Source organism: Camelus ferus, chromosome 21 (assembly GCF_009834535.1).
Source record: "Camelus ferus isolate YT-003-E chromosome 21, BCGSAC_Cfer_1.0, whole genome shotgun sequence".
NCBI lineage: Eukaryota > Metazoa > Chordata > Mammalia > Artiodactyla > Camelidae > Camelus > Camelus ferus.
Window position 1 is genome coordinate 19,002,985 of NC_045716.1, and position 13,038 is coordinate 19,016,022.

The following is a 13,038-nucleotide window of genomic DNA, read 5'->3' on the forward strand; positions in this document are numbered from 1 at the left end:
CCACGCAGCCAAGGCGCAGCCGGCGGACTCTGCCCTTCTCTCTGCTAGTTCGTGGTCCCCTGGCCTGGCAGGTAGTCGTTGCTGAGGACAGGATCCCTGAGGTGTCTTTAGGGTGCACTCCAGCCCCCGGGTCTTAATCCTCCTCTCCTCCAAATATTTTCTGAAATTTGAAGGGAAGACAAAACCAAAACATCTCCATCTTGAACTAAAAGCAGAAAAGACCCAGGTTGCTAAAGCAACATCTGTACGCTTAACGTCCAGAATACACAATGCTAACAGTTTAACACATATATTTGCTTCAGATGTTTTCTTTCTAAGAAACAAAACATTCCAGTTACACTTGACATGCTCCTTCTTATTCTTTTACCTCCTTGTCTTCCAGGAGAGGGCGGAGATCCTGTCTGGTGGGTATCCAAACCATTTATTTGTACAGCATATGTATGTATCCACAAACAATTTATAGACTTGTTTGTTTTTATTTACATAAATGGTATTCTGTACCTAATATTCTGCACGCTTCTTTCCTGTGCACACAACATTGGTTCCAAGATAAATCTATGCTGATGCTTGCATATCTAGTTCCGTGTTTATCCATCCTCCTAACAATATATTTTTAGATTGTTTGCAGTTTTTGGCTATTTAAACAATGCCGCATCCACACTTCATCAGAACAGAGACTTTGGGGTTTTGTGTATGCTTACTTTTGAGCCCCTAGAAATGTACCTGGCACATAGTAGGTGCTCAGTAAATTTATATTGAGTTCATGAATAAATGAACAGCCTGATGTATGTTTCTAGGTTGCTCACATGCAGAATTTGTTCAGAACATACATAAAAAATAAAGTGGGGGAGGGTATAGCTCAGTGGTAGAGTGCGTGCTTAGCATGCACAAGGTCCTGGGTTCAATCCCCAGTACCTCCATTAAAAAATAAAAAGTTAAAAAAAAAGTGAAGTGGCTGGATTTTCAGGTGAGCTCGCCATTGTATTCCCTAAAGGTGTTGTGCTGACTTACATACCCCTCAGCAAATCTGAGAGTTTTTATTTTCTCTTAGATTGGTCACCTTTGGTGTATTGAGATCTGGTATATGTGTGTGTCCAACCTGATGTATATCAAATCCTGCCTTATTATGTTAATTTGCATTTCCCTAATGCCCTTCCGGTCCCCTGCTCCCCCATCAGTCTTCCTTTGTGGCTTCCAGGTTACCACATGAGCAGAAGTGGGTTGGGGTGGGTTGAGGTTCACTCTCAAGCTCTCAAGGGTGCAGCCTGACTGCTGCACCAGCCTGGAGTTCTCCCCGCATCTGCAGCCTCCTCCCCTTCCTGGGAGGTCTTGAGTATACGTTTCAGGCCAGATCCAGAACCTCGGGACTCAAGAGCAAAGTGTGGATACCCAGGGTCACCCTCCCTGCCCAGTCCCACCTTGAGCTCTGCAGGCTCCTGTGAGAGGCAGGAGAGGGCTCCCTGGGTGCCCAGGCTGGTCTGTATTCTCTGGATCTCCGGCTGGAGAGTGCCGGCCAGGAGATCCCTGGGACCCAGAGCCCCTCTGGTGTTTGTAGCCACCTTGATGCCTAAGAGACCCTGCGTGTTCCCATGCTGGCAGCTGTCTTTGGGGTCCCCTCTTGGCACACACCATGCCCTCTACTTACAGGAGAATATGCCATCTGGTCTGTTTGGCTCCTCTGTGTTTGACAAATCGACCACTATTTGGAGAAAAGAAGACAATTTTGAAGGTAAGGGGATGGATGTAATGGGAGGGAGGGCTGGGTAGTCGGGGTGCAGCTGAAGGAGAAAGTTTGAACTCACAGGGTATATCTTGGCCTTGGGACCACAGGGAGAAATATTGGGCTGAATGCATCACCAGGGGTCACCACACCTGTGGGCCTTTGAATCAGGTCAACAGTCCAAGATGCAAAATGGGAGGCCAGTGAAGCCGCCAGAGCAGCAGGGTGTGCAGGAGCCGGTGCAGCTGCCATCTGAAAGCCACACATTTCTAGCATGTAGGGATGACACTCATGCGAGATCCTTTCCCATTTGAAAAGCATTAAAAAATCATAATCTGCGAGCCCAGAGGGTGAGCACTCTGGCTTAACAGCCCTTTTACTTTCCTTTGCAAAGCATTAAAGTCATTAACTTCCAGCAAGCAGGGAAAGCATGTTCTTACTTAACTCTGATCGTTTGAAAAGTCGTGAAAATCGGCCGCAGAGAGACCCTGTCTCCTCATTGGCGGTGTTAAATCATTAAGCATTGTGCTGCTGCTAAGCAATGGGGCTGTTCTGTCCCTGTGTAACTGCAGAAAAGTGGAACCTAGTGACATGTCCTCTGCTCAGATGCCGGTGGTGACGCCACACTGTGGATCAGATACAATCCTAACTCTTTGGTGTGAGTTTCTGCTGCCTCTCACCACCTCAATCTAACCGTGTGTCTTCTGCTAGCCACTGGTTGAGGTTTCTGCTTCATCCATGCCAGTTGATTCCCTGCATCTTTCCCTCTCCCTCACTGCCACCCATTCATCTTGTCCACCTGTCTAAGTGTGGACTCTGTACTTGACATGTAACATTAGTGTTTTTCATATCATCCAACATTTTAGGCTGTCTGACCACACACCACCGCATTTCACTGAAGCTCCAACTTTTTGAATTTCACCAGACACAGTCTTCTTATCTCTTCAGCCATCACTCCAGCATTGTTTAAGTATTTATGCTTTGCATCTTTTCTAATTGTATCCATCTTTGCACACACACTTAGGGGTGTTCATGTGTCATGTATCCCACACTAGGTTATACATCCCCTAGATTTGTCCTTTTCTTCCCATTTCTGCATCCGTGCGCAGGTACCCAGGCAGGTGACAGCATGACAGCTAGTCAGTTGCCACGTGCTTACTGAGCACCCATGTGTCAGGCACTGTACTGGATGCTGCAAGTATGGGAACCACCCTTAGTCTCTAGCAGGAAAGAGAAATTAAACAACTAAATGAATCATAGATGAGCAGAGGGCTGCAAAGTAGGACAGATGCTTTGGAAATATGTGTGAGTGTATGTTGGGTGGTTGGACACCTTTCCTCAGAAATGATGTTAAACTGAGACCAATGGAAGGGTAGAAGTTGGGAGCTAGGCAGAGCAGGGGAACAAGTCATCTCAGGCAAAGGGAATGAAACAGAGCAGGACCCGGTGGGGTCCTCCCTGGTACAAATCCTTTTTGCCCCCCATGTCTTGTTTGTAAGAAATAGGCTTCATTCAGCCTCCTTGACCTTCCTTGAGTTCCAAAGGACAGGTTCAAACAGTGCTAATCAGGGAAGGGAGGGGATACAGAGACCAGGGAGGAGCAGTCAAGAAACAATAGCACAGCCTTGGGGCAGGGCTCTGGTTCCTTCCTCAAGGAATATACATAACAACGTCTTTGAGCTCTTCTGCAGGAACTAGGGCCCCCACCCAGGTGCAGGATGGCAACTTCAGGCAGAGCTCAAGATCCCTATTACCTCACCACCAACCAGTCAGGAGAAAGTCACCTACCCTGCAGCCCCCACCCCAAATCTTGCCTATAAAAACTTTTCCTCCAAAACCTTCGGGGAGTTTGGGTTTCTGGAGCACGAGCTGCCTGTCCTCCTTGCGCAGCCCTGCAATAAACCTTGAACTTTTGTTTAGTAACAAGAATAGCACGTGCCCAGACTGTCATGTAGAGAGAGCAGAAAGCATCTGGTAACAGGCAGGAAAGGGTTAATTCAGCAGGTCTGAGTTGCCCAAACTTTATACGTTCCCAAAGGTCTTCAGGACTTCCCCTTGACCCACTCCTGCAAGATGACCTTTGAGCTCTTGTAATATCCTGCCTGATAAGGGTGTCTGCATACCTGAGACCTTGGGCCAGGCCGGACAGCCTGCTAACAGAGTGGTGTGCTGATTGCCCGGTTTTACATCCTGAGGCTGCTTTGGACCATCCATATCAGTCTGACCTCTGTGGGGGCTGGACACCAAGAAGCTAAGTTCAGTCACGCAGGTGTTGCCTACCTGACTACCTGGCTGACCCCCAACAAAAACCCTGCCTCGGGGGAACTTCCCTGGTTGGCAGTATTATGTGTCGTCGCACGTTACAGCAGGGAGAACGAAGCACAGCTTGTGCAACCCCACGTGCCTTCCTCCTTTGCTGATTGTAAACTGTATCCTTTCACAGCAATAAACCGTAATGGAGAGGATAACAGACTTTCTGTGAGTCCTTGTAACCAATCATCAAACCTGAGGGTGGTCTTGGGGACCCTGACACAGGGAGTGCAGAGAGAACAAGGGCTCTAGGGGAGGGGAGTGAATTAGGTGAGGACGGAGATGGAGAAAGGGAAAGTGTTGCCCGACGTAGCCAGTGCCCGGGTTCTTGTTCCGTCCCAAAAAGAATTCAGAGAGGAGACGTGGAGGTTAAGAAAGTAAAGTGGGGATTTATTAAGGGATGGACAGTACACTCTCAAGGGGAGAGCGGGCAGGCTCAGGTGAGCAGTTGCCCTGAGTTCCTTGGCAAGTTAGTTACGTAGACTGTAAAAATGAATGGGCAGAATATTCATTAGGGAGGGAAGGGTCTGGGGTTGTGTTCCCTGATTATCATCCCAACTCCACCTTCCCAAATGGAGGGGGGGATTTTTGTCCTTATTTAGTCTGGATCGGAAGTGTCATGGTGTTGGTGTATGACAGGGACTTACTGATCTGCAAGGCTGATTTTATGGAAATGAGGGCATAATGAGCAAAAGGTTATATTTGGATACTGGAAATTCCGACAAAGAAATCATATTTCTTTCTTGGTCTCCAGGCCACTTATCACCTCAAAAGGTGTGAACACTTATCAGCCCAGAGGTTCCTGCTTTTCTTTCCCTGCCCAGGGACACCTGGTGTTACATGATACATGGTTTCCTGCATTTGGCCTGTGTCTCTCCTTTCTGTCCAGTTTGGTCTGCATCCCCCTTTCTCTTCTCACATCTAGTTGTCTGCCTGTTCTAACAATTGGATTCCTCGGGGCCTTCTAGGTCAGGGTCAATAATGACACGGTTCTGCCTGTGGGCTTGACCCCAGTGTGGTTACTTAATTTAATTCTATTCTACGCCCTAGATTGCACCCAGCCCTGACTAGATCTCAAAAAAGTTACCTAAAGAAAATGAACCAATTGGTGAATTTGCATTGGGTGGGGCTGGGGGAGCCCAAGGGCACATAAAACCTAAGGGAGGAGGTGAGCAGGGTCACCTGTCCGGAGGGTTATACCCACTACATCCTGAATGGCCAACCTTGGGCTTGAAGCTGAATTACTCAATAAATATTGGTAAAGAAGAAGCAGTGGTGTGTTTATTACAAATGCTTGGTGAAATAAATCCCAGAACCGTTTTCTGCAATGAATCCCATAAAATGAAAACTCAGAGGTGACATCACCAATCTGTTTCATGATCACATATCCACGATGACAGAACAAGTCAGGGGAAAAACAGCAGGGGAGAGCGGTTGGAGCAATTTAAGCAATTTATTGGCACAAAGGACTCAGTCATCAAAATTGCAAATAAGTCATCAACTTCGGGCATGGGCGTGCACCGAAGTGCTTCTCAGATTTCTGCTGGCTTGGACAAGCCAGCTGCCTTCTCAAGAGTCTTCCTTGAATCCATAATAGTTGGAGAAAAATTTTAAAGTCATGGAAGAAGTGCTTATGCAACTAATTTCGAAATCATTGGGGGACTATATTTTTGATGGTGCAGGAGGTTGGAGGCAGAAGCCTGTTCGGGGGGACGGCTGCGCTGCCAGGTCAACGCTCTTAAGTCAGGGCAGGGCTGCCCAGGCCTGGGGCAGCAGCGCTGGGGAGCTGTGTGGTCTCAGAGCCCCACGGATGGCCCCGTGAGCCAAGGGCCTCGATTCTAGGGAACACGAGATGCTGTTACATAACTTCTAATTACAACCAAGTCTCTTCTCTCTGTTCCCAAGAGGGAAGGCAGTTTATATTTACTTAGACAAACTCAAGCTTGAACCTAGTGACTCCGGGTGTGCTCCTTAGACTCTCTGGGCCTCTGTTTACTCATCTGTGCACTGGTCATTATAATAGGACCTTTGTCATAGGGTGTAAGACTCAATGAGATAATGTCTACAAAGCTCTTGGCAGAGTGCCTGGCATACATTAAGGGCCCAAACAACAACAACACAACCAGAAAGGACTTTTGGGTTTTTAATAAATCCTCAGACATAAAAAGACATTTTCGAGGGCTCCCTGCCAGTCACATGTGCCCCAAGACTGTCATGCTGGGTGAGGACATCCGCATGCTCTGAATTAGTCAATAACGGACGTGACACAAGTGCCCTGATGAATCAGTGTCACTGTTTCGGACTTGGATGATTGGGCTGCGTTAAAAAAGTTTTTTTAAGGGGGGAGGGGAGGTAATTGGGTTTTTATTTAGTTAGTTTTTAATGCGGGTACTGGGGATCGAACCCAGAACCTTGTGCAGGCCAAGCACACGCTCTACCACTGAGCTATACCCTCCCCCTCAGGCTGCATTCTAAACAGCAGCCTGCAACTCCAGTGCTGCTGGGTAGGTCTTCGGCCTCCTACGAAGATGAAGAGATGGACAGTTGAAGGCTTTGCTGATAAGACAGCCCTTGAGGCCAATCTCTGATCATGAAAACTGACTCCCCTGTGTAACTGGAACCAGGGGGAGGTCTGGGCAGGTGGGGTTTTCTGGCTGAAGGAGCGTGAGTCTGGAGTTCCCACTTGGGTTTGATCCCAGCTCTTTTACTATGTGTGAGGCTCCTTCACTGTGTGCGAGGTACAGCATTTAACCTCAGCTCCTTCATCTATACAAAGGGGTAAATACCTGCTCTGCAGAGTGACTGTAAGGATAAAATTGCTCAATCTGTGTTATAAACACCTGCTGTGTGGTAGGTGCTTTATAATGATGACAATTTTAATCATACAAGTAAGCAAAGAATAGTCACGACAGAGCATGAAATGTGTTAGAAATAACTGATACTGTTTTGTGAGGAAGCAATTCAGTGAGACCACATTTGTTTCTTAGGAACAGTGGGAAGATACAAACAGCAGGTTCTATTTGAAACTTGGCAGATGAGTGCAGTTCATTCTGGGAAATGGTTTATGGTTTGGATCAAATCCCTGCCCCAGGTGACATGTTCATCACTGCCCTGGGAAGACCTGATCTGGGGGGCCGTGGGGGGCGGGTGTGTAGGAGGAGCAGACCTCTTAGCCAGGGGATGATCGGCAATGAGCCGCCCTACAGGATGTTATGAGTGGCTGTAAGGGTGATGAAGCCAGACCTCCAAGGGAGGTGAGGGGTGGCCGCAGTGAGTACGCAGGACGTAGACCTATCTCTGCAGCAGGGAAGCTGTGTGCTGGCACTCATGGCCTGAGAGGTGGTCATGGAACCTATAGCCCAGAGAGCAAAAGGACCCTGGTCTGAGCATGCTGCAGGTGAAGTGGAGGTGGGAGAACCAGGCCAGGGAATGGTCCCAAAGAAGGGCTCCTCTGGTCCTGACTCCAGTGACTTCTGCATCAGACCCATGTTCTGGGACAGGAACCCAAGAGGTGACGTGTGCAGAACCCAGGTGATATGGAGGGATGTCTTCCATGTAGAAAAGCCTCCATTCAGCAGGGAACTCAGATCACATGCCAGAGAATAAACATGAATGAAACTTTAAAAACATGGGGGTAGGGGGTATAGTTCAGTGGTAGAGTGCGTGCTTAGCATGCACGAGGTCCTGGGTTCAATCCCTAGTACCTCCATTAAAAAATAAATAAATAAACCTAATTACCTCCGCTGCCCCCACCCAAAATCCCAAAATTAAAAAAAAAAACCCAAACAAACATGGCGGCAGAAGCCAGTATTACAGCTACACTGAGAATAAAGCCCTCCTGAAAGTAAAAAATTAATGGTGTCTATCACTCTCTTAGAAACCCAGCCGGGGGAGAGAGGAGGGACTGAGGATAGATCCCAGACATTACTCGAAAAGGTAACAGTGTTTGGCCCTTTCTCCCCTATCAAGATGCATGTACTCAAAGGAGAAATTCCAAGTACGTTCCCACCTCCACTCCCACAGGAAATGAAGGCCTATGGTTGCCTCCGGTGTTTGTCGGTCTGAAGCAGTGGTTCTCAACCTGGGCTGATTATGTCCTCCTGAGGGACATTTGGCAACATATGGAGACACTTTGGGTTGTCCCACTTTTGGAGAGAGGCATGCTACTGGCATCTAACGGGTAGAGGTCAGGGATATTGCTGAACACCCGACAGAGCACTGGATGGCTCCAACAGAGAGCTACCCAGCCGCAAGTTGGGGCTGAGCAAGTCTGCTCTGATGCAATACAGAGGTTGTAGGTGGAGGTGGCTCGTTCCTCACACCTGTCATCTCAGTGTGGGGCAGAATGGGGAAGGGTCACAGCTAGTCTGCAATCCCTCATTGGTGGCCATATACAAAGAGGGGCGGTGGGAAGGCAGAAGATTTGGGGGTGGGAATGAGCCCAAAGGGAGCCTTGGGCTAACCTCCCAAGGTAGATGGAAGGATAAGGGCAGAGTTGTTCATTTCAAGTCAACTCTTACTTATTTAAAAACCGATTTCCTTAAGCACATAATTACATGTTTATTTCCCAGAGGAACTCTTGAGGCAGAGGAGACCTGCTTAAATTATGGGGATGGAGGCTGCACACAGGGCTTTAATGGGGTTGGAAAAATTTTCTGTCTCCAGTGAAGGAGGCTTGGGAGGAAGGGGAGGGCAGATTCCTCTCCTGCAGTGCAGATATGGGGGGATGGAGCCAGATAGCAACGGAAGGGCAGAAAGCATGAGGATTGGTTGTGTGACTCCAGCAGGTCGGGATCAGAGCAGAGATGTGAACTCTGGGTTGCAGCTTCAAGCCTGCCACCTCTCTGTCCCCATCCTGCTAAGTGGAGGGAAGGGATCCAGGGAACGGGCCATTCACACTCTTCCTGCCCCACCACTTGCATGTACGCACACATACAATCATATTCCCTGCGGTTTGCATCAAGAAACAGAGCAGGTCGTGGGGTTGTGGAAGGAGCAGGTGGGTGGGCAGGGTGGGGAGATTTTGATGAGAGGTGGGTCTGGGTTTTGGTGCTTCCTCTCCCACCATTTCTCACACCTCTGTGGCAGCCTGAATGCCTGGAATTGTGGGTTCTTCTCTTTAGGAGATGTCTCCACCTGGGTAGGCTGGGTGGGAATCAAGGGAACAGAGGGAAGTAACTGATTACCCAGATCTGACAGAGGAAAAGGGGGAGCATCTTACAGCCATCTGCTCCCAGATTGGTAAGACTCTGGCTAATACACCTGAGGATTGAGTTGGGTAGGTGGCAGTGGAAGGGAGAAGATGGCGATGAGGAGCAGGTAACTTGGGCCTGGTGGTGGTCTACACTAAAAAGGATGGGGTCTACAGTAGAACCCATGCCTCCCCACTCTGCCTCTGCTGAATCCGGAATGCACGCCTGTCACGGTACCTATTCCATATGGCTGGACTCCTCCAGGAGGCTGTGAATCATGTCTCATTCAGCTGGACAGCCCCTGCATCTAATAAAGCCTGGTACACTCAGGCATTCAGCACACATTTCATGATGAGTTTCTACCTTATCCAGCCTGGCCTGCCATGGCTGAAGAGAGGACAGGAATTCAGGTAGGAATTATAGCAGAGTCCACTTGGCTGGACTATCCCATTCATCTTCTCTCTCGAAGCCACAGGTAGGGGGTGGTGCCGCTAGGATGGGATCCAGTGCAGGAGTGAAGGGAACATCTGACATACACGGCCAAGATCTGTAGCCCTGAACCTCTTCACTTAATCATCAAATATCCTCCACATAACAGCCCAGAGGGGCTCAGTGCTGGGATTCCACAGCCTGAGGTCATGGGGAAGCATAATGGGCTGGAAGTCACGGGTGAGCTGAGCAGCCCCAGGCTTGGGGAGGCACCCAGTCCCTGGGAGATGGAGATGGTGGGCACCAGCAAGCACAGCATCCAGGCCTTCGCTGTCTTGAGATGGCTACAGGGATGCCAAGTGTGGGACATGCGTGAGGGGCTGTGTCCACAGGGGCCCTCCTGGCCTGTGAGCATCACAGACTCTGGGCTGCTGGGGATCTGTTTCTTTTTCATTGACCAGCTCCCCTGAAGACACATCAAATATCATCAAAGAGCAGATATATGAGATCAGGGGGGAGGGTATAGCTCAGTGGTAGAGCGTGTGCTTAGCATGCACGAGGTCCTGGGTTCAATCCCCAGTACCTCTGTTAATAAATAAATAAATGTAATAAACTTAATTACCTCCCCCTCTCCCCCCTAAAAAAAGACCTGATGAAATAAAATTAAAAAAAAAAAAAAGAGCTTAAGCATCTTTAAGAGGCTGAAGATGTGTGTTGTAGTCCTGGCCCATACTTCCACTTTCCAGAAGTGATGACCATAGCCATCTCATCCAAAGGACAGGGCTGGCCCTTCTGCCTTTCTATATCATGGGGCTTTTGTGAGGCTCAAATAAGTGGACGTTTGGGAGTGCTTTGTAAACTGTCAAGTGCTATGCAACGTGAGCTGTTTCTTAAGTTATTTATTCAAAGCAGCAGCAGAGGGACGCCCCCCAGCCCTCAAATCAATGCAGCTCCAGCCATTCCTCCGACCAGGACCTGCCTGCAGGGAAGGGCCGCTTCAGTCTCTTAAGCCAGCTGGGTGCTGGAGGGCTTGGCACTTTCAGTCCACTTTTAGTCTCTGGCCCCATCTAATGCACAGGTCAGGGCAACGGGGCCCTGGCAGAAGGATGCTGAGGTCCCTTATTTAGTTCTCTGGTAGAACTGGAAGACCGCTTTCTCCTGCTCATAGGTCTCGATGGAGCCAGGTCGAAGGCGCCGTATCTCAGCGATGGCGTCTCCTGCAGCCAGTTTCCGCTCCTTCAGCAGGTAACAAGCCAGCATGGTGCCGGTGCGGCCAAAGCCCAGGAAACAGTGCACCCCCACCGCCTGTGAATGTGGGAGCCGGATGGGGTGGAGACCGACGCCCTCCCAACACTCTCCTGCTCCTTACTTGGGCTAGTCTCCTGTCTGTAGGTGCTCCTTCTAGGTTAGGACCAGGACTCTGCAAAAACCTCAGGCTCTCAGGGGCAGGAAGTGACATCCAAATCAGGGAGGGCTGTCCTATACTTGGTGGCTTAGAGGCCACCAATCACCTTCTTCTAAGTAGCTGGTTTCCAGTTCTGGGCTTCTTGTCTGCCTCACACAACCCCCTCTGCCTGCGCTGTCCAGTGCAGAAGACACTGGCCATGTGTGGCTACTGAGTACCTGAAATGCTGCTAGTCCAAATTGATATGTGATGTAAAATGTAACCAGATTTTAAAGACGTAGTACAAAAAAGAATGAACATATCCTGTTAAGAATTAATTTTATATTCATTATATGTTGATAACATTTTGGACTTACTGGGTTAAATTATATTATCAAAATGAATCTCTCCTGCTTTTTTTTTTACCTTTTAAAAATGTGGTTGCTGGAAACTAAAATTATATATGTGGCTCCACTCCATTTGCTCAGAGCCTTGTCCTGTAGACTGCCCAGCTGCCCAATAGCCCCTGAGTTCAACCCCCATCTCTCCCAAGTCTGTCCACCCTTTCTCCTTCTTGACTCATAAAATTAGCTGGTTCTTCCTTCCCTCTCCTGGAGCCCAAGTCACACTGCTGGGCCCCTTTTTCACTCCTTCCCCTTACCGCCCCGCTCCGCTCCCCTTCGTTTTAAGTCCTGGTTGCACTCTTCTGGGCCCATGGTCTTCCTCCAATCTCTCTCCGAATCCAGCTAAGTCATTCCCGGCCCTGAACTCTCCGGCTCCGCCCGTGTCCCCGCTGACCCCTTCCAGGTCCCTCCCTCCAGGCACATATCCCGCCTGCTGACCTCTCCCCGGGCGTTGGCCTCGTCCACTATCTGCACGAAGCGGTCGATCTGGTCGGGGGCCGGCGGGCAGAAGTCTGGGATGCGCAGTCGGTGCAGGGTGAGACCGGGGCAGCTGTCGCTATGCGGGGGCCCCCGCTCCGTCAGTGACACCAGGTGCCGGACACCATGGTCCAGCAGGAACTGGTAGTGGGCGGGGAGCCGGGGCAGCGCCAGCCCCGCGAGCCGGCCGGGGAGCACCCACGAGAAGTTGGGGGGCTGCACGCCCATGACTGGGGAAGGGCACAGGACAACGGGTACCGGGGGCGAGGCCGGCCCCTCCCGCTTCGCCCACCGCTTCCGGGGCCGGGTAACCCTCCACCTACCTAGCACTAGCACAGGGGCCTCCTGGAACCACGTGGTCTCGGGGGGGACAGCCCGGTGACGTCCTGCTCCGCCGCAGGGGATTGGCCGACCCGCCTAGGGGCGGGGCTGGAACACCGAACTCCGGGCTCTGAGTGACTGAGAGGAGCCGCCCGCTCGGCCCCAAGCAGGACACTTGTTGATTGGTTGGATAGCCAATAATGGGCGGGATTACTGCAGCGGTGCGCATGGAGATTGGTGGGCCACGCAAACAGCAAAGGAGGAAAACCTAGAAGAAATTCAGAATTGTTTTCTGTGGATGAAGCAACCCGGGGTCGGACTCTGCTGCTCCCTGGCGGTCGGTGGGAGTTATTGCATCACTGGCCAACTGCCCCTGCTGCTCTGAGGGCCTGGCCTTGTCTTTCTTCACAATGGATGCCCAGGAGATGGCAAATCTACATCCGCCTTGGAGGAGGAATCTCCTCTACAATGACTCTGACAAGCGACCTTTTGAACTCGTCCAGTTAGCGGGAATCACTACTCTACAGGGGACTATTCTCATTTTTCCACTGCTGGAATTATTTTAAAAAAACCAAAAAAAAAAAAAATGTTGCTGCCATCTGGGGCCCTGAAATTTTACCCAGGATAGTAATTATATAATAATAATAATAATAATAATAATAATAACAACAACAACAACAACAACAACAACAGAACTAACAAATTGAGCATTTACTATGTGCCAGGTATTATTCTAAGTACATGTATTAACTTATTTAATTACCATAATAATCTTACGAGGTAGGTAATCTAATTAACTCT

The 13,038-nt window shown here is 49.6% G+C and overlaps 1 protein-coding gene and 1 non-coding gene across 2 annotated transcripts; both read right to left on the reverse strand.

The window, feature by feature from the left end:
* Positions 1-6,413: 6,413 nt before the first annotated feature.
* On the reverse strand, positions 6,414-6,485 carry TRNAA-GGC. The gene has a single exon. It is a non-coding gene; the product is annotated as a tRNA-Ala (tRNA).
* Positions 6,486-10,532: 4,047 nt separating this feature from the next.
* Positions 10,533-12,336, reverse strand: DUSP23 (dual specificity phosphatase 23). The gene is made up of 2 exons (XM_014553818.2): positions 11,878-12,336; positions 10,533-10,956 (listed from the first exon to the last, which is right to left on the reverse strand). The coding sequence occupies exons 1-2, from the start codon at positions 12,142-12,144 to the stop codon at positions 10,771-10,773; spliced, it is 453 nt and encodes a 150-aa protein (XP_014409304.2). The 5' UTR covers positions 12,145-12,336; the 3' UTR covers positions 10,533-10,770.
* Positions 12,337-13,038: the final 702 nt, after the last annotated feature.

What these genes read in the sequence shown, in the direction of transcription:
- DUSP23 (XM_014553818.2), bottom strand. Translation starts at nt 12,144, where the DNA reads ATGGGCGTGCAGCCCCCCAACTTCTCGTGGGTGCTCCCCGGCCGGCTC. An exon ending in AGGCCAACGCCCGGGGAGAG is followed by an intron (nt 10,957 to 11,877) that starts GTCAGCAGGCGG and finishes CCACATTCACAG; the next exon opens with GCGGTGGGGGTGCACTGTTT.